Source organism: Panthera leo, chromosome C1, assembly GCF_018350215.1.
Source record: "Panthera leo isolate Ple1 chromosome C1, P.leo_Ple1_pat1.1, whole genome shotgun sequence".
Classification (NCBI taxonomy): domain Eukaryota; kingdom Metazoa; phylum Chordata; class Mammalia; order Carnivora; family Felidae; genus Panthera; species Panthera leo.
This window is the reverse complement of record NC_056686.1, coordinates 62,839,852-62,859,155: the sequence shown is the minus strand read 5'-3', so window position 1 is coordinate 62,859,155 and position 19,304 is coordinate 62,839,852. Positions and strand designations below refer to the sequence as shown.

Sequence of the window (19,304 nt, the reverse complement as noted above, 5' to 3'; positions counted from 1 at the left end):
TGTGTAAGCCACCCAGCCTGCAACATTTTGTTCTGGCAGCCCTAGCCACTAATACAGGTGGGAACTTTCAGCCCCACCCTTGACCTAAGGGGAGGAGATAAGGGCTAAAGATTTTCCATAAAAACTCTAGAACAAGAGATCTATGAGTTTATAGGTTGGAGAACTGAGGTACTAGGAGGGTGGTGCAACGGGAGAAGGTATGAAAGCTCTGTGTCTCCCCTTATAGCTCGCCCTATACATCTGTCTCTTATACTTGACTGTTCCTCAGTTGTATCCTTTATAATAGTGTTTTTCCTGAGTACTGTGTGCCATTCTAGCAAATTATTGAATCTAAGGGTGGATCATGGGATCCATTTGTATCCAAATTACATTTGTATCCAAATTACAAAGAAGTGTGGATAGCCTAGGGACCCAGGACGTGTGACTGGTGTCTGAAGTGAGTATGGGACTGAGCCCTTAAACCTGTGAAATCTTGACAGTAACTCTTCACAGTTAGTGTAAGAATAGGATTGAATTATAGGATGCCCAATTGGTGCAGAATCAGAAAATCAGAAGTGGTGTTAGAAACTCCAATTAATATAACATATTTTAGCAGCATTTGATGTTTAATATTACAAAGAAATATTAAATTCACAAACTTTCGTTCTTACATGATTTTATAATTTTTGAAATATCTAATAATATAATTTAGTGAAAATGGGTAGGTAACTTCATGCAGTTCATAATCAAAGCATGACTTTTTTTCATCACAGTAAATAAATCATAAATTCACTTTTATATGAAGTAAATAAACTTCCAGGAAAGAATACAGAGACACTAATAAGCACTGAACAATTTTATTTCTTTTCATAATGCACACACATGAAATAAGATTATGTACAACAGACCAAAGGCTACTCAGATATCAAGAATCATAAAAATATTTTAAGGCAAATTTTATTGATTTATTTTTAAATAAGGCCAAGTGACATGTAGGCTCAGAATTAAACAAGATTCCAATAACTTCTGGTCATTGTATGATGAGAGAATAAGAACATCAAATTTTTGACTATTACTATACAAAACTGAAAACAAATACTTTCCAAAATGTAGCAAAATAAACTCCTCCAGTAGAATACCATGAAGTCTACAAAGTCACCAGTAAGTTATTTGATGGCATCCAAATCCTACAATTCTTTCTCAATGTAAATTTTGGAACATTCTGAATATTTTTATAAGCCTACTTTTCAAAAATGTAATTGGAAAAATATTGAAATCCAAAAAATTTCTGTTACTTTAAGTGGTTAGAATAACAAAACAAATGTACTTTTCTAGGTTAATGTAATTCAAGTACAGTGGTATATGGATAACACATAATTTTAGTGAAACCAAACCTGTTTGAGAAAAAACAAGTCATTTAAACAAAAGCGGAAAGCTAGTATTAGAATCAGTAGTATGGGTTCAGTGTAAGAGCAATTATTTTAAAATTTTACCAGAAATATCATAAAGCCCTTTATCTTAAATAGTAGATTATGTTCTAATTACTCAACAATTAATCATGTTTTATAGCAATCTCTTTAATTTTTATACTTGCCAATGTGTTCGCGGGCTATAATAAGTCTTTGAATCTGTGCTGTACCTTCATAAATCTGCAAGAAAAAAAATAGATGTACATGAAATATCTTCAATACGTGAATAATTTACTCAATATTTTCAACAGTAGTATAAGCTTCATTGTAACATCAAATTGAATGAAACCATATAAAGGGTCTGTAGTCTATAGTGATTCCAAAACCCGATTCTGTGAAACCCATGAAAATACATAATTCTCTAAAATAAAGATTAGTTAAATTATAAAAAGTCATTTACCAAAATTTTGGGAGTGTTAAAAAAATTAAAGGATATCAACATTTCAAAAAGTTTGGGAAACCTAAAAGTTAAACGTTGCAAAAATATTTATTCAACTTTTCTGAATTGTTTTTAGCCAGTTGTCCCCTTCAGTCATTTTCCATTTTTACTCTTCTACCTGATTTTCTCTTTTGCTGCCTAAGGAACAGAGTTGCTAAAGAAAAAGATGCTGGGAACATTTGGCTTTAACTGAGACAATCCTAGTAGCCAGCCCTTACTTCTAGTTTAAACCCTAGCAAATTTGTTACAGTTCATCTTCTCAGATGAACTTCTAATAAGTGACTGATAACAGTAATAATTATAGGCTTCAGGAGAGGGACAGTTTCACAAGATAAACCTGTAACTTTGTATAAGGCACAAATTCTGGTCCTCAGTTTTTCATGTCTAAATTCAGAGGCTGCAATGTCTATTTCCTTCTTACTCTAACATTCTAGGATTCTACCTCCAGATTTCAAATGACTGGATTTGCCAAATAACTGGTAGTGGATAGAGGGAAGCAAGGGAAGGGATACTGAGGACGATGGGTTAAAATTACTTAAGCGACATGTGGAGAACATGTGCATTTATATTTTATTTACCAAATTATCCCTATCTCTAAGTTTTTCTAACCACTACATCACTGTCTCTCCATGTTGTTTTCCTCCCAAATATGGTTTTAATCAATTCAATAGTTGTCAAGCAAGATTCAAAATAAAATAATTTATTATTATTTTTTTATTTGAGAGAGACAGAGAGAGAGAGCACACGAGCCAGGGAGAGGGTCAGAGGGAGAGAGAAAGAATCTCAAGCAGGCTCACGCTGAGCATGGTTCTGATCCCACGACCCTGGGATCTTGACCTGAGCTGAAATCAAGAATTGAACATTCAATCAACTGAGTGAGCCACCCAAACACCTCTAAAATAATTTTTTTTAATTATATGCATATTTCTGGGAGAGCAAAGAGTAGACTATGATTAGCTAGGATGTTAAGAATCAAAGATGCCTGACCCAGACATAAATGTACTTGTCTGTACCATTCACTTTGTTACTTTGTTCTCTCTTAAGGCATATACCTAAAAGTAACATTCTTCTGTGTTAATTAGTTTTAAAAACTTCAGCTTACAGCCATGTATGATAGTTTATTTTATTAATGGCACAAAATCCTAAATTAGAAATCTGCTCTGTCATCTATGAATATTATTTTACCTAAAAACAACAAATCATTTTTGACCTTACCTGATAGATCTTGGCATCCCTCATTAGTTTTTCTACAGGATATTCTGTATTAAATCCATTGCCCCCAAAAATCTGCACAGCATCAGTAGCTAACTGATTTGCAACATCTCCAGCAAATGCCTTTGCTATAGAGGCATAGTAAGTATTTCGGCGACCAGAATCAACCTCCCAAGCTGCTCTCTGGTAACTCAATCTTGCTAGTTCAACTTTCATTGCCATTTCAGCCAGCAAAAATGATATTCCTTGGTGCTAGAATTAAACAGAAAAAAAGTTTAAGGGTATCTGTTAACTAAAAAATCTTTTTTTTAATGTTAATATATTTCTGAGAGAGAGCTTGAGCACTCAAGAGGGTGAGGGGCAGGCGAGGGGGGGTGGGGTGGGGGGGAGGGCGGGTAGTGGGGAAAGGATCCGAAGCAGGCTTTTCATGGATAGCAGCAAGCCCCATGCAGGGCTTACATTCCAGAAAGGTGAGATCATGACCTGAGCAGAAGTTGGATGCTCCACCTACTGAGACACCCGGGCACCCCACTAAAAAAACTTTTTAAACATTCTTCTCCTGGAACTTTTTTTTTTGTTTTAACTTTAAAACTAATATTAGACTTAAAAAATTACACTCTGCCTCCTCTAATGGTAACATATTACCTAACCATAATGTAATGATCAACCATTAATATTACTAGGATATTAACTAGGATATTAACCATTAATATTACTAGGGTATTATCAACTAAACTCTAAACTTTGTTCAAATTTGGCCAAGTTTTCCACCAATGTCCTTTTTTTTTTTTTTTTTTTTTTTTTTTTTTGTTCAAGGATCCCATCCAAGATTTCAACTGTTATTTCTTCTTAGTCTCCCCAAGCTGTTAGGATTCTTTAATTTTTCCTTGTCTTTCATGACCTTGGCACTGCTAAAGAACACTGAGTGGTTGTTTTTTTGTAGAATGTCCCTCAACTTGGGTTTGTTTGATGTTTTCTCAGAGCTGGAATGAAGTTATGCATTTTTGCAAAATACCACGAAAATTATATGTATCCTTTTGGGTATCTGCTGGGACTTTTTTTTTTTTTTTAATGTATCTATGTATGTATTTTTAAGTAAACTCTATACCCAACATGGGACTTGAACTCACAACCCTGAGATCAAGAGTCACATGCTCTACCGATTGAGCCAGCCACGTGCCCCTGCTGGGACTTTTCAAAGAACATTATTATAGATACAGTGAAAAATAATGTGGCAGTGTATCAGATGCTGACAGAGGAAAGTAAGTGCCATGACAAAGACAAATAAAAGATGCTTCTTATTCTCCCTCTAGTAGAGGTTCATAATCAAAGAGGAGACCTAAGACAAGTACCTTCAATAAGACAGTAAGTGTCCTATGAGTTGTATGGCCACAATGGTATAGGATAGAAATACATCACCATGTATTGATTGGTAAAAATTTCAAACATACTGTATGGTTGAAGCTTTTGAAAAATAAATTCATAGAAACAAAGAATATACAGCAAGGTGGTCACTGTAATTATCTCTGGACAATGGGATCATGGAGCAATTTTATTACTCAATTTTACACACACTGTATAACATAAATTATTCCACACTGAACATGGAATAGAACATATGCTTTAAAATAATACATATTAAAAGAAGGCTTATAGGCATTCAGAAACAAAAATACTAAAATGATTAAGAAGACGCTTTCTGTAGTAGGCAACATCAAAATGGGTTTTGAAGACCAAGAGGTTATAAAAACCATACAACTTATAGACTGTGTACAGACTAATATGAACCAAAGGTCACAACATACAAAAAACTAAGCTGTTCAATTTCTTATATTTACTGTATTAAAACACACACACACACACACACACACTACTTTAGAATGTGACAAGCTGCTTGAGATTAGCATGGTAATTGAGTCTTAAGAGGAGACAATTATTAATGTAAATAATTCATATGTGGAACAAGGAGAGTAATATCCTCCCTTACCTGCCTGATTGTGCCCATTCTTCTAAGCCAATGATTCTTTCAAGTTGTTTTGTTTTTAGTTTTTACTGTTTTTTGAAGAGGTAATCCATCCACCAGTTTGAATTTTAACCTTTCTTCCTTCTATCATCCTGTCCTCCCCAACCCCATTTAATTCCCCTTCCTAGAGGTAAACAGATGAACTGTTTTCATCTTCTCAGAGATATTATATACACAGATAAGCATATACATCCATAGTCTCTCCCGTTTTTACACATATACTTGCCTGCTATGTTGATGGTTCTTCATTTTGCTTTTTTAAAATTTTTTATTTTTTAATTATTTTTTATTAAAAAAAATTTTTTTTAATGTTTATTTGTGAGAGAGAGACAGACAGATAGAGACAGAGTGTGAGTGGGGGGAGGGACAGACAGAGAGGGAGACACAGGATCTGAAGCAGGGTCCAGGCTCTGAGCTGTCAGCACAGAGCCCAACTCAGAACTCAAACTCATGAACCGTGAGATTATGACCTGAGCCAAAGTCAGACCTTATTCGACTGAGCCACCCAGACGCCCCTTGCTTTTCTTATCAATAAATCTGAATGCTTTCTATATTAATACATAAAGAGCTTCTTTATCCTTTTTTATAGCTTCAAAGTATTCCACTGTATGGATGATCAACATCTTGGTTGTTTCTATATTTGGCTGTTTCTACAAAATGCTGAAATGAATAAGCTATAGGTATGTTATACTGTCCATATGGAGTATATCTGAAAGATACCTATCTTATGAAATAGAGTTGTAGGATAACCACTGTACTGTGGGCCCAAAATTAGGTAATTTTGATATATATTGCAAAAATATGGTTCATAAAAGTTACACCAAATTATATTTCCACTGGCCATATATAGAAACACTTATTTCACCACAGCCTTGGCAACCTGGCGTAAGAAGCACATTCTTCTCTTGTGAGATTCGGATGAAAAAATCCCAATGAGTCTCATTCAGTTTCTTTTCAGCCTATGCTTTGAGAAACCGTTCTAAATACAACTCAGAATCCCTGTAATGTGTCTGGCCCACCCACAACAGTCTCTCCTCTTGGTTTCTCTAACCCTGTCCATAGCTTTCATTTAGAGATTTAATCTTATATTGCTCTGTATTATTTCTTAATACTTGTTTTAAGATATGTATCATATCTCCAATCTCCAAAGTCTCTGAGCACAGAGACTATGTCAAACTTCTTTTCTTTCACAGAAATAGCACATGTAGTGTGCAAAAGAACACACTCTTTAAGTGACTACTTGGGTTCAAATCTTGTTTCCATTATATATGAGGTTGGATGTAATGTTTATACATGTGGTAAATGGGACTAAAAGTCCCCACTCCACAGTACTGTGAAGATTAGATGAGTTAATACATGTAAAACCCTTAGAATAGTGCTTGGAACAGAGAAAGCATCCAGTTATTAGTATTTTAATATAGTAGGTGTTCAATTACTATTTGTTGAATGCATAAAATAGAAGTTCATAGTGGAAATATATCCTAAGTACTAGCAGTATAAGGGTTACCAAAACAAATCCATAGCCTGTGTGGAGCTCACATTCAAGTGAGTTAGGAGAAATAATAAACAAACACATACATGATATAATGTCGAGTGGTGTTAAGAACTATGAAAAAAAAACCAAACAAGTGGGATTAGTATATAGAACGTTGGAGATACTATTTTTCATTGAGTGACTAGGGTAGATTCTCTAGTGAAATGAGTGAGGAAGTAGATTTGGGGGGGGGGGGGAAGAGTAAAATTAAATACAAGCAAAAGGCCAGTGTGGTTGATAGAAGCCCATTGTAAGGACTCTGGATTTTAATTTCAGTGTGATTTGAACTCAGATTTTTATCTGAGTGTGAAAATTACCTCTAAAGGTGCCTGGGTGGCTCATTGGGTTAAGCTCAGGTCACGATCTCGTGGGTTTGAGCCACACGGTGGGCTCTGTGCTGACAGCTGGGAACCTGGAGCCTGCTTCAGATTCTGTGTCTCCCTCTCTCTCGGCCCCTCCCCCACTCACACTCTGTCTCTCTCTCAGAAATAAATTAAAAAAAAAAAATTAAAATTAAAAAATAAAAATTACCTCTACAAGCAGCTTTCCAAAAGTTTTCCTCTCCAAGGCATACTTGGTAGCTTCATCCAAAGCCCTTTGTGCTAGTCCCACAGCACCAGCTGCTACCTGTTGGTTTAATATTTTACGAAGCAAAAATTCACGTTGTCTTTACAACACAGTACAACGGCCATTTGCGTAAATTCTAAGTGAAGGATTATACAAAGAGAAAATGACTATACATTCAGGCCACAAAAGAAGGGATGGGGGAGAACAAGCATTTAAATTTATATTGTATAAATTAAAGGCATTAGTGAGGCACAAGACCATACCCTAGAGACAAGTCATTTCTTCTGTTTAACAAGGGAAAGCTTCTTAGGGGAAATATTCCTACTGAGTAAGGGAAAAGGAAATGAGCACCTATTAGCAGGAATGATTAAGTATGGACTGCCTGTCTGTAAATCTAGCAGTGACTACAATAATCTTGTATTTGCTAAAATAACAGGTGGCAAGACAGTTGAGGAATTCTAAAAAATAAAGAAAAATGACAGTATCTCTCCATCCTTAATAAAAGAAGTAGATATTTAACAAGAAATACACACCAGATATGCCATGTATAAATAAAACTACTGAATGTAATGAATAAAAGAAGATCCTAAAAAAAAAAAAAGATCCTATAAAGATTATCAGGTCATTGATATTACTTACTGGTGGTCTGGTTTTATCAAAAGCTCCCATTGCAATTTTAAAACCAGCTCCCTCACCAATTAAAACATTTTCTTTAGGCACTTTCACATCTTCAAAGACAATTCCTCTTGTATCTGAACATCGCTGACCCATATTTAATTCCTAATGAGGAAAATAATGTATGTTAAGGAACACTTTTTGAGCTAGCATGAATTTTTGCTTTAACCTGTTTTAGGATTTTCTGCAATTATCTAAAACGGGTTGACAAACAATGGTTTACGCCTGTTTTGTAAAGAAAGCTTTATTGGAAGAGTCAATACCTATTTGTTTACATATAATCTATGGCTACTTTCTTGATACAGCAGAATTGAGTAGCTAGGACACAGACCTTGTGGCTCTCAAAGTCTAAAATATTTATAATCTGGATCTTTTTTTACTTTTATTTTTTGAGAGAGAGAGAGCATGAATGGGGAGGGGCAGAGACAGAGGGAGACACAGAATCTGAAGCAGGATCCAGGCTCTGAGCTGTCAGTACAGATGAACTGTGAGATCATGACCTGAGCCGAAATTGGACGCTTAGCTGACTGAGCCACCCAGGCGCTTCTATAATATGGATCTTTATAAAAAGTTTGTCAACCCCTAGTCTAAAACAGTTGTTCCCCAAACTTTGAAACCAACAATACTCTAAAGGTCTACATGTACATATTACCTTACAAAGACAAGTTTTATCATGTTTGAAGGCTATCTTTTTTACCATGAATGTCAGCAAAAGCATTTAGCAAACATAATCTGATTTGGGATGTTTAACTTCAGCTTAATAGAGCTAGCAAGCAAAGTAATGTACCAACTTGTTCTTAAAATTAGGTTTACTGAAGTAGAATTTACATACCGGAAAATTCACCCTCTTTAAAATTTCTAACAATTTTGACAAATGCATTATGTGGAACCACTACCACAGTCAAGACAGACTATTTCAGCACCCCCAAAAATTCCCTTGTGCTCCTTTTTAGTCAATACCCTTACTTTAACCCAATCTGAAGCAACCAGTGATCTGATTTCTGTCCATATAAGTTTTCCTTTTCCAGAATATCATATAAGTAGAATAATAATGAGTAATAAGTGCCTTCTAGGCCTGACTTTTCACTTAGCAGAGTGCTTATGAGATCCATCCATATTGCTTCTGCTCAGTAATTTATTTCTTTTACTGCTGAGTAGTATTCCACTATATGGATGGATCACATATCCATTATCTGTTCACCAGATGGACATTCCCCTTCTATTCCAGTTTTTAGCAATTATATAAAGTTGCTACAAACATTTGTGTATAGGCCTTTGTTTTCATTTCTCTTGGATAAATACCTAAGAGTGCTGGGTATGTGGTAAATGAATATTTAACTTTATAAGAAACTACCCAAGTAGCTATATTCCCTCAATTTTTTACTTCAAAAAATTTCAAACCAACAGAAGGCCTATGGGAGTAGTATAACAAATACCTATGTACCCTTTATCTCACCCATTATTAACATTTTGTCACATTTGCTTTGTTTCTGTGTTTTGTGTGTGTAACTATTGGCATTATTTGCTGAATAGCTGAGAGGGAGTTGCAGATATTGTGACTCTTCTCCTTAAGGAAAAAACATTTTAATCTAATTTTTAATAAGCAGTAATAGAAGCAGGGGAAATGGGAATACATAGCTGTAAATGAGCTCTTTTGCTTTCTTGTTTTAATATTAATCATCCGCTTCTAGGCTTGAAGAAATAGTAACAATAATATACAGTTTTACCAAGAAAGAAACCAACATCTTTTTTTTTTTTTTGTCTTTATAAGTCAATAAACTCTAGTGCCTTGGACCCTTACTTAATATAATGAGAAAACACTGTTTATGAAAACAGTTTACTCTATCCTGTTTCCCAGACTCACCCCAAACACTAGAGCATTTAAAACCAAAATGCTTGCTGGACTCATCTCAAGCCAGATAATTTCTAAAACAAAAAAAAATTTTAAATATCAAATTTCACAAATTTGTAAAATGCCCATATATTTCAAAAAAAAGATTTAAGGAGTTTAAGTTTATACAATATAATTATCTATCTCTCTCATTAGAAAGTAAGCTCCCCAAGGGCAGGGATTTTTGTCTGTTTTGATCCATACAGTATCCCCAACACCATAATAGTGCTAAGTATTAACTCAATAATAAATATTTATTGAATTAGAGATTTTTTTTTTAAGTGAGAAAACTGAGAAAAAATTAATGAGACTAGAAACAACATAATACAATGGAAAGTGAGTTTACTACTGAAAAAAGTATAAGCTATTTGGTCCTTCACACTTTCTAGAGATGGCCATAAATTTGGCCCTAAGTGGTGGGGTGCCTGGGTGGCTCAGTTGGTTAAGCGCCCGACTTTGGCTCATGTCATGATCTCATGGTCCGTGAGTTTGAGCCCCGCGTCGGGCTCTGACAGCTCGGAGCCTGGAGCCTGTTTCAGATTCTGTGTCTCCCTCTCTCTCTGACCCTCCCCCGTTCATGCTCTGTCTCTGTCTCAAAAATAAACATTAAAAAAAAAAACTGGCCCTAAGTTTTCTAGCAACCATCCCTAAAAAAGAAACATGAATAAAACATAAATAGCACCTGGGTGGCTCAGTGGGTTAAGTGTCCGACTTTGGCTCAGGTCATGATCTCGCCATTCATGAGTTCGATCCGTATGTCAGGCTGTGCTGATAGCTCAGAGCGTAAAGCCTGCTTTAGATTCTGTGTCTCCTTCTCTTTCTGCCCCTTGCCTGCTCATTCTCTCTCTCTCTCAAAAATAAATAAACATTAAAAAAAAAATTTGCTTGGAAGAAGCACATCCATTCTTATACTTTGTTATATACAACAATCTCATTATAGTTTTATTTATAAAGTGCAGTCTATAATATCTACTCTTAAAATAGAGAAAAATAGTGTCAGCAACCACATTGGGCAAGTTCCTAGGACACCTCAGTAGTGATCTCAACTCCACCTCTGAGTGTGTTACACTAAGTAAATAATTTACTTGGATCTCCGTTTCAATATTCAGTAAACAGACTGAAATATTGTGTACATCTTCCACCTTTAATATTCTACGACCTAAAAGAAAAGTTACCTCTCTTGTATATTCTACCATGTTTCCATTTTTTTTCCCCCAAATGTTTCCATTTTCAAGAGGCGTGGGTACAACAGAAAGATTCTGATGGCTTTTAATAAAATGTGTATTATATGAATACACATGACTGGTTCAGAAGTTTGCATAAGTTGGTCAATTCAGATTAGCCTTTCCAGTTCAGGTTACGCCACCCTTAGTCTAATATCTCACTGGGTAATATGTGCCATTCCCCATGAAGAAAATATATTCATGTAACCTTTAGGAACTCTTAATAAACCTCCATAATTTCTCCTTTGCCTTCAATATAGACATTATTTGGTCATTAATAGGTTTTCTTTTTTACAAATTCATTTTGCAAAGAAGAGTTTTACAATTGTAAAATTGAGTCTTCTCTTCCTGTTCTCAGAGTTAAATCTTAATCATATTTACTTACCTCTCACTAGGACTACTTTAATGACTTCATTTCTTTCCTACTTTGATTTGTTAAATTTTAAACTCTTTTCTTTAGTCTACTTTATTTATTTTTTTTTTTCAACGTTTTTTATTTATTCTTGGGACAGACAGAGAGAGACAGAGCATGAACGGGGGAGGGGCAGAGAGAGAGGGAGACACAGAATCGGAAACAGGCTCCAGGCTCCGAGCCATCAGCCCAGAGCCCGACGCGGGGCTCGAACTCACGGACCGCGAGATCGTGACCTGGCTGAAGTCGGACGCTTAACCGACTGCGCCACCCAGGCGCCCCTCTTTAGTCTACTTTAAATGCTACTGCTAAATTATCTCCACACACTCAAATTATAATCATTTTCAAATACATGAAATTACCTTTTCTTATTTAAATAAAATTTTTCTTGCCTTCCCACATTCAAGGCTCTTTACCATTTCCACACTTTCCTCAAGGCACAGATTTTTCTCTTATGACCGTAGGTATTGTTTTAATCAAAAAGGGGCATAATCCCAGTTATCCTAACCTAAAAGGCTGCTGTGAGGAAGGAAAAGAGTGGGAACGTCTTTGGAAATGTCTAAAACTCTATTATTGGGCAGGCCATATAAATGACAGTTTAATTTCTCCTTCAGTAACCCTCACAGCTGTTGTTAGCATTCTCTATAGACTGGCACCATGAATGGCCACTTTTTCAAATAATGAATCAAAAGGATTATCCTCAACTTAAAATCTTCAGCAATATATAGACTATTTCACCTGATAACACCAAAATACAGTTTTATTTTTAGGGATGGGTTAAATAGGTGATGGGGATTAAGGAGTGCACTTGTTTTAATTTTTTTTTTAACGTTTATTTATTTTTGAGACAGAGAGAGACAGAGCATGAACGGGGGAGGGTCAGAGAGAGGGAGACACAGACTCTGAAACAGGCTCCAGGCTCTGAGCTGTCAGCACAGAGCCCGACGCGGGGCTCGAACTCACGGACCGCGAGATCATGACCTAAGCCGAAGTCGGCCGCTTAACCGACTGAGCCACCTAGGCGCCCCTGAGGAGTGCACTTGTGATGAACACAGAGTGATGTATGGAAGTGCTGAATCACTAGATTGTACACCTGAAACTAATATAACACCGTATGTTAACTGGAATTAAAATAAAAACTTAAACAAAAACCAGCTTTATTTTTTTGCAATTTACTACAAAAAAAATGGTTTCAATAAAGGAAACTGAAATAGTAATTTTGAAATGTATACCTAAAATAGTATTTGAAACCTTAATCACTGATAAATATACACTTTACCTTTCTTCCAATCTGCACTCCTGGGGTATCTGCTTCCACAATAAATCCAGTAAAGGCTTTACCAGCAGGAGCCTTAGGATCCGGATCAGAACGAGCCAATAAGAAATACCTAATATATATACATGATATAAATACAATGATAATGACATCAACAGATAACACACACTGATGGCTGTCTCATTTAATTCCCCCCAAAACCCCAATTATTATTCCCTTGTTTTACAGATGATGAAATAAAGAATCAGAGAGGTGTAGGGGAACCTGGGTGGCTCAGTCGGTTGAGTGTCTGACTTGGCTCCCATCATGATCTGTTTGTTGAATTCGAGCCCCACATCAGACTCACCGCTGTCAGCACAAGAGCCCACTTTCGATCCTCTGTCTCTCAGCTCCCACTCGTGTACTCCCTCTCTCAAAAATAAATAAAAACATTAAAAAAAAATTTAGAAGCTTGCTCGAGTCAGATATTCATGGTGTGACAGAGCTAGTATTTTAACCCAGGTCTACTTTTTTGTTTTTTTAACGTTTATTTTTGAGAGACAGAGATAGAGCATGAGAGGGGGAGGGGCGGAGAGAGAGGGAGACACAGAATCGGAAGCAGGCTCTAGGCTCCCAGCTGTCAGCACAGAGCCTGACACTGAGCTCGAACTTACAAACTGCGAGACCATGACCTGAGCCTAAGTCAGACGCTTAACTGACTGAGCCACCCAAGTGCCCCAACCCAGGTCTACTTAAATAATATGGTATTTAACTTTATTTAGAAGTGTGAGTTATAAGTAAAAATTCCTTGTATTCCTTTTAGATTATGTAATATAAAAAATAAGTATGTGCAGTGATGGAAATGGTACTTTTTCTTTCCCAAAACTAGTTTCATTATTTAAAGGACAAGCTATCTGGAAAAGAACAATAAATAGGGCTGCCTGTGAAAGGAATAATATGAGATGATGACCCCTACATTTTACCTACTATCCTCTTTTTGCAGCAGAATCAGTGTTTTTATTATACTGAGTTGTTATGAATATTTGCTAGGTTTTCCCTCCAGAAGAATTTTTCCCAGGAAGATTTTAAAATGGAACATGAAGTATGAAAACTAAAACATCCAAATATCCATGTAACCCATGTTCTAAAAAGCCTGATATAGGAGAATTTTAAAAGAATTCCTTAAATACCAAATTTATTTTCTATGCTTAACATTAATAAATTATTCACTCTACAATTTCACTTAATAATAAAAAAGAGTAAAACTGTTTTCTAGTTTCACATATTACCTAATTTGTTTTACTACGAGTTGTACTTAATGAGTTCTTAAAATTATGAAAACTTTAAAAAATTTTTTAAAATGTTTTATTTTTGAGAGAGGCAGAGCGTGAGTTGGAGAGGGGCAGAGAGGGAGACACAGAATCTGAAGCAAGCTCCAGCCTCAGAGCTGTCAGCGCACAGTCTGATGTGGAGCTCGAACCCACGAACCGCGAGATCATGACCTGAGCCTAAGTCAGATGCTTAACCAACTGAGCCACCCAGGAGCCTCAAAATTATGAAAACTTCTAATTGCACTGTTAAATTTCTCTCAATTTGTTAAATTTGAATGGTTTCTTCACTTTTTTATTACTTTTGGATGTTATGAGGACTTTAAAATAATGATCTAGCATTCCTTAGTACTGGACAGTCATAGAGGGGTTATGTTTAAATTAAATAACTTCCCAGTAGGCTCATTTCCAGGAAAAATGTTTACTTGCCAGAAAACTGCACTGCAGAGCACACACACACATGTGCACACATATATTCTTAATGTTTATGTATTTACTTTGAGAGAGTGCAAGAGTGCACAAATGAATGGGGGAGGGGCAGAGAGAGAGGGAGAAAGAGAATCCCAAGCAGGCTCTGTGCTGTCAGCCCAGAGCCCAATGCAGGGCTTGATCTCATGAACTGTGAGGTCATGACCTGAGCTGAAATCAAGAGTCAGACACTTAACCAACTGAGCCATTCAGGAGCCCCCAACACACATATATATTGAATAAGAATTTTTGCAGACAAGGAAAGATAGCCCTTTTGGTTCATTATTCCAATCACCACAGAGTCCTTATTCTAGGGAAGTCTCTGTCTACATTCTTGCATATTTGTAGTGATGGGTAAATACATTATTTTCCATGACAACCTAACACACATTAGATGGCAATGTTGTTGGAAAGCTTGTCTTTATGTTGAGCTATAGTCTTCATTTTTCTAACCTTTACCCATTAATTCTAAACAGGCTTCTTAAAGCAAATGCACAAACCTGCTCTTCTTTCTGTGTGACGACATTTCAAAACTTTCAAAAATTTTCTAAATAATCAAATTTAATTCCTTTACTCTTCACAGCACATATTTTCTAGATGCTTCCCAATGGAGGATACTTACTTGCTTCTGAATTTATTTCATTTTGTCAATATACCTCTTAAAATGTATCATACAGAATTGTTACCATTTTTTTCCTCATTTGTGCTAGCTATACTTCTATCATTTCAGCAAGAAGTTACATTAGCTTCTTTTTTTAAAAATTGTTTACTTAATTTTAAGACAGAGAAAGAGGGAGTACAAAGGGGGAGGGGGCAGAGAGAGAGGGAGACAGAGGATCCGAAGTGGGCTCTGAACTGACAGCAGAGAGCCTGATGTTGGGCTGAAACTCCCAAACCATAAGATCATGACCTGAGCTGAAATTGGAGGCTTAACTGACTGAGCCACCCAGGCACCCCTAGGTTAGCTTCTTAAAGGCAGGTACATCACACTGTTGATTTCTACTAAAACTACAGTTATCTACTTTTTTTTTTTTTTTTCTAAAAGTAATGGTATAAATATGTTCTTCAACATTTTATATTTATACAAGTGATTTTATGATCCTTTGTTGAACTTCATGTCATTATTTTTGGACCTATACATTTGGACCTTTAGATTTCACTACAGTAATACTTTGTCTCCTCTAAAAGACAATCTGAGTTTTAAGATTGCCTTTGCTTATCGTTCAGAACCAGGGAAATGTACCCTACCAATGGTTTTCCTTTTTCCTCAGTCTTAGGAGAACATTTTCAAGGAGGTACTGGTATAGGGTACAGATGTGGAGGACAGAGCCAAGCAGACAGAGCTCTGGCTTTCCTAACCACATTCAACCAGAGCAGGTGTTTTTGTTCTATTTGCTTTTACAAATTAAACCTCTGAAGAGTTAGTTTGAAGAAATAATTCAAGGCTTAAAAATAGTTTTTTTTTTTAATGATTTTATTTATTTTTGAGACAGAGAGAGACAGAGCGTGAACGGGGGAGGGTCAGAGAGAGAGGGAGACACAGAATCCGAAGCAGGCTCCAGGCTCTGAGCTGTTAGCACAGAGCCCGATGCAGGGCTCGAACTCACAGACTGTGAGATCATGACCTGAGCTGAAGTCGGACGCTCAACCGACTGAGCCATCTAGGCGCCCCTAAAACTAGTTTTTAAAAATATTGAACTAGGGGTGCCTGGGTGGCTCACTCAGTCGGTTAAGCATCTGACTTCAGCTCAGGTCATGATCTCACGTTTCGTGGGTTAGAGCCCTGCGTTAGGCTCTGTGCTGAGCCTGGAGCCTGGAGCCTGGAGCCTGGAGCCTGCAGCCTGCTTCAGATTCTGTGTCTCCCTCTCTCTCTGCCCCTCCCCTGCTCACATTCTCCCTCTCTCTAAAAAATAAACATTATATATTGAACTATTTATGATCTTTTGCGGACATTCTAGTTCCATGAATACAACTTACCTTAATTGTGGTGTTTTAATAATAAATGAAAGGAGGGAGGGAAGATTTTGAATATAAAGTAATTAACAAGCAATATACAGAGATGTTTAAACAACATACCAATTAGCTTTTCCTCCATTGGTTATCCACATCTTCTGACCATTAATAATATATTCATCTCCTTTTTTTTCTGCTTTGGTCTTTATACCAGCAACATCAGAGCCAGCTCCAGGTTCTGTTACACAGTAGGCCTTAAATATATGGAAACAACAGAAAAAAATTAAATATTATTAGACTGTGAATGTTTAAAACCAGGAGTGTATTTTATTTTTCAAGCCACAGTGTTAAATATTTTTAAATACCTAAAAAATAGTATGTTCTTAGAGAATCAAATAAACTGCTGAAATGTAAAAACATTTATTTATTTTTTTAAAGTTTATTATTGACAGAGAGAGAGACAGAGAGAGAGAGAACGAACAAGTGGGGGTGGGGCAGAGACAGGGAGAGAGAATCCCAAGCAGGCTCCACAAATGAAGAGCCTGATGTGGGGCTTGAACCCAAGAACTGTGAGATTATGACCTGAGCCAAAATCAAGAGTTAGACACTTAACCAACTGAGCAAACCAGGTGCCCCTGAAAAGATAAGTTTTAAGGATGAGTAAGTGAGGCAAGCAGATCTAAGGCAATAAAATAGCAGTTGTACAGAAGAAAGTACTACAGTTCAGTACTAGAATGTGAAGTGTGAAACAGTTGATCTCAGGGTTGTGAGTTCAAGCCTCATGTTGGGCCTGGAACCTACTAAAAAAACCCAAAAAAACAAAAAAACCCAATGTTGGAGCGTCTGGCTGGCTTGGTCAGTAGAACATGCAACTCTTGATCTTGGGGTCATGAATTCAAGCTCCGTGTTAGGTGTGGAGCCTACTTAAAAAAACAAAAAATACCCCAATACTATCAAGGGTGGATTTAAGGGGGAATAACAAATCATATGGCATAGGTACCAGGTATCTACATTTTACAAATAAGGAAACTGAGGCATAGTGAGACTAATTTGCCCAAGTTCACAAAGCTAGTAAATAGCAGAAGTATCCACATAAGACTGGAGTCAGAGACACAGATTAGAAGGCTTTGCAATAGTACAAGCAAGAAATAAAGCTTTAACTAAGAAACAAGAAAAAATGGAGAGAACTGTGGTGTGAAATCCACAGGACATGATGACTAAATAGGATGTTGGGGAGCTTGTGGGGAACAAGCTTAGGAATTCTCTGAGTTTGCACAGATAGGTTAACAAGGCATAAAGAAATAGAAAACCACAGCATGAATGCATCCAAGATGCATTACCAATGCATTAGGTAAACAGAGCAAAGGCCCCAGTATAGGACAAAAGCACGGGAATAGGAAATCTCAGGATGAAAACATCCAAGATGAGGTAAACAAGATTAGGTATTCAGGGCGTTATCACACCTCAACTTTGTACAATAGCAGAAACTTTCACAAAAAGGAAGGACCAAAGTAGGTAAACAGGTAAACTGGACTTTAGACTACAGCAGGGTGAAGTTGCCCAGAGCAGAGCCTAGTTAGCAAAAGAAAGGTGCCTTGTTGACCCTGAGGTAGCATGCTCTGTCTTTCTTGTCCCCTAGGCCAGTTTAGGTAAACAGAGGTGGTGCCTCATGTCTGTTAACAACCTTCCACCCAGTGCCAGGATTTTGTTTTGTATTGACTCAAACCCCTAATACTGAATATCTTAAACCCCCCCTTCCTCCACACCCATGAGTTAATGTTCACAGTTTCATTGTCTCTGTGTGCACATCCATCATGCTTGTAAGCCTTCTGATCCTAATAAAAACGGAGCAAGGACCCTTAGGGCTCTTGTCTCCTCTCAGGTATTAGCCTCTCTTGCATTCTAATCTTGTGTCCGCTCTCTTGCTGGACAAGAGAGAACTCCAGACCCAGAGTCTATGACAGGAGCTAAAGAGGATGTTATGATCACCAAATTTTTTAGTTTAGGCAACTTCCAATTAGGGATAACCTAGAAAGGAAGTAGTTCTAAGGAGTGAAGACAATTTGGTTTGGGACATATTTAGTTTAAGCTATTTAAGTCTAGACAAGAAAAAAATGTCTAAAGGCAAGTACATATAGAAGAGTAAAGCTCAAGGGAGAAGTCAGGGCTGAAATTAGAGTTAATAGACTACCCAACGAATATACTACAACTTAATGCCAGATGAGGAAACGAACTTGATAATTTAAGTCAAGAGTAAAATTTATATAAGTCAACAGTGCTAGGGGTGCCTGGGTGGCTTAGTCAGTTAAGTGTCTAACTCTTGAACTCAGTTGTGGCTCAGGTCATAATCTCAAGGTTCGTGAATTCTAGCCCCACATTCAGCTCTGCGCGGACAGTGCAGAGCCTACTTGGGATCCTCTCCCTCCCATCCTCTCTCTGCCTCTCACCCACTCATGCTCTCTCTCTCTCAAAATAAACAAACTTAAAAAAAATAAGTCAACAGTGCTAATGCTATAAGCTATGTTTACAACAGTATCTAAATAATATAAATAAAATAAAATAATAAAATACCTAAAATAAGAGTGATAGAGAAACACCTGGGTGGGCTCAGTCGGTTGAGCATCCAACTTGGCCTCAGGTCACAATCTCATGGTTCATGAGTTCAAACCCCATGTCAGGTTCTGTGCTGACAGCTCAGAGCCTGGAGCCTGCTTCAGATTCTGTGTGTCTCTCTCTGCCTCTCCCCCATTTATGCTCTCTGTCTCTCTCCCTCGAAAATAAACATTAAAAAAAAAAAAGAGTGATGGAACCCTCCAACCTTGTACTCATCAGTTCATGCTAGAGTATTATATTTACTCTGTATTTCAGAGTGTGGT

At 36.9% G+C, this 19,304-nt stretch overlaps 1 protein-coding gene and 1 long non-coding RNA gene across 2 annotated transcripts in view; one reads left to right on the top strand and one right to left on the bottom strand.

The window, feature by feature from the left end:
- The window catches only part of LOC122227611, a 36,004-nt gene that overhangs the window by 8,654 nt on the left and 8,046 nt on the right, over positions 1-19,304 (top strand). Inside the window, exon 2 of the long non-coding RNA XR_006206147.1 lies at positions 5,712-5,802. This is a non-coding gene — a long non-coding RNA (uncharacterized LOC122227611). The remainder of the gene's footprint in view (positions 1-5,711; positions 5,803-19,304) is intronic.
- The window catches only part of ACADM (acyl-CoA dehydrogenase medium chain), a 33,365-nt gene continuing 14,881 nt past the window's right edge, over positions 821-19,304 (bottom strand). Inside the window, exons 7-12 of the mRNA XM_042952231.1 lie at positions 16,552-16,682; positions 12,704-12,812; positions 7,863-8,003; positions 7,188-7,283; positions 3,103-3,351; positions 821-1,628 (exon numbers count right to left, since the gene is read on the bottom strand). Coding sequence (XP_042808165.1) covers positions 1,557-1,628; positions 3,103-3,351; positions 7,188-7,283; positions 7,863-8,003; positions 12,704-12,812; positions 16,552-16,682 — 798 coding nt within the window. The 3' untranslated portion in view covers positions 821-1,556. The remainder of the gene's footprint in view (positions 1,629-3,102; positions 3,352-7,187; positions 7,284-7,862; positions 8,004-12,703; positions 12,813-16,551; positions 16,683-19,304) is intronic.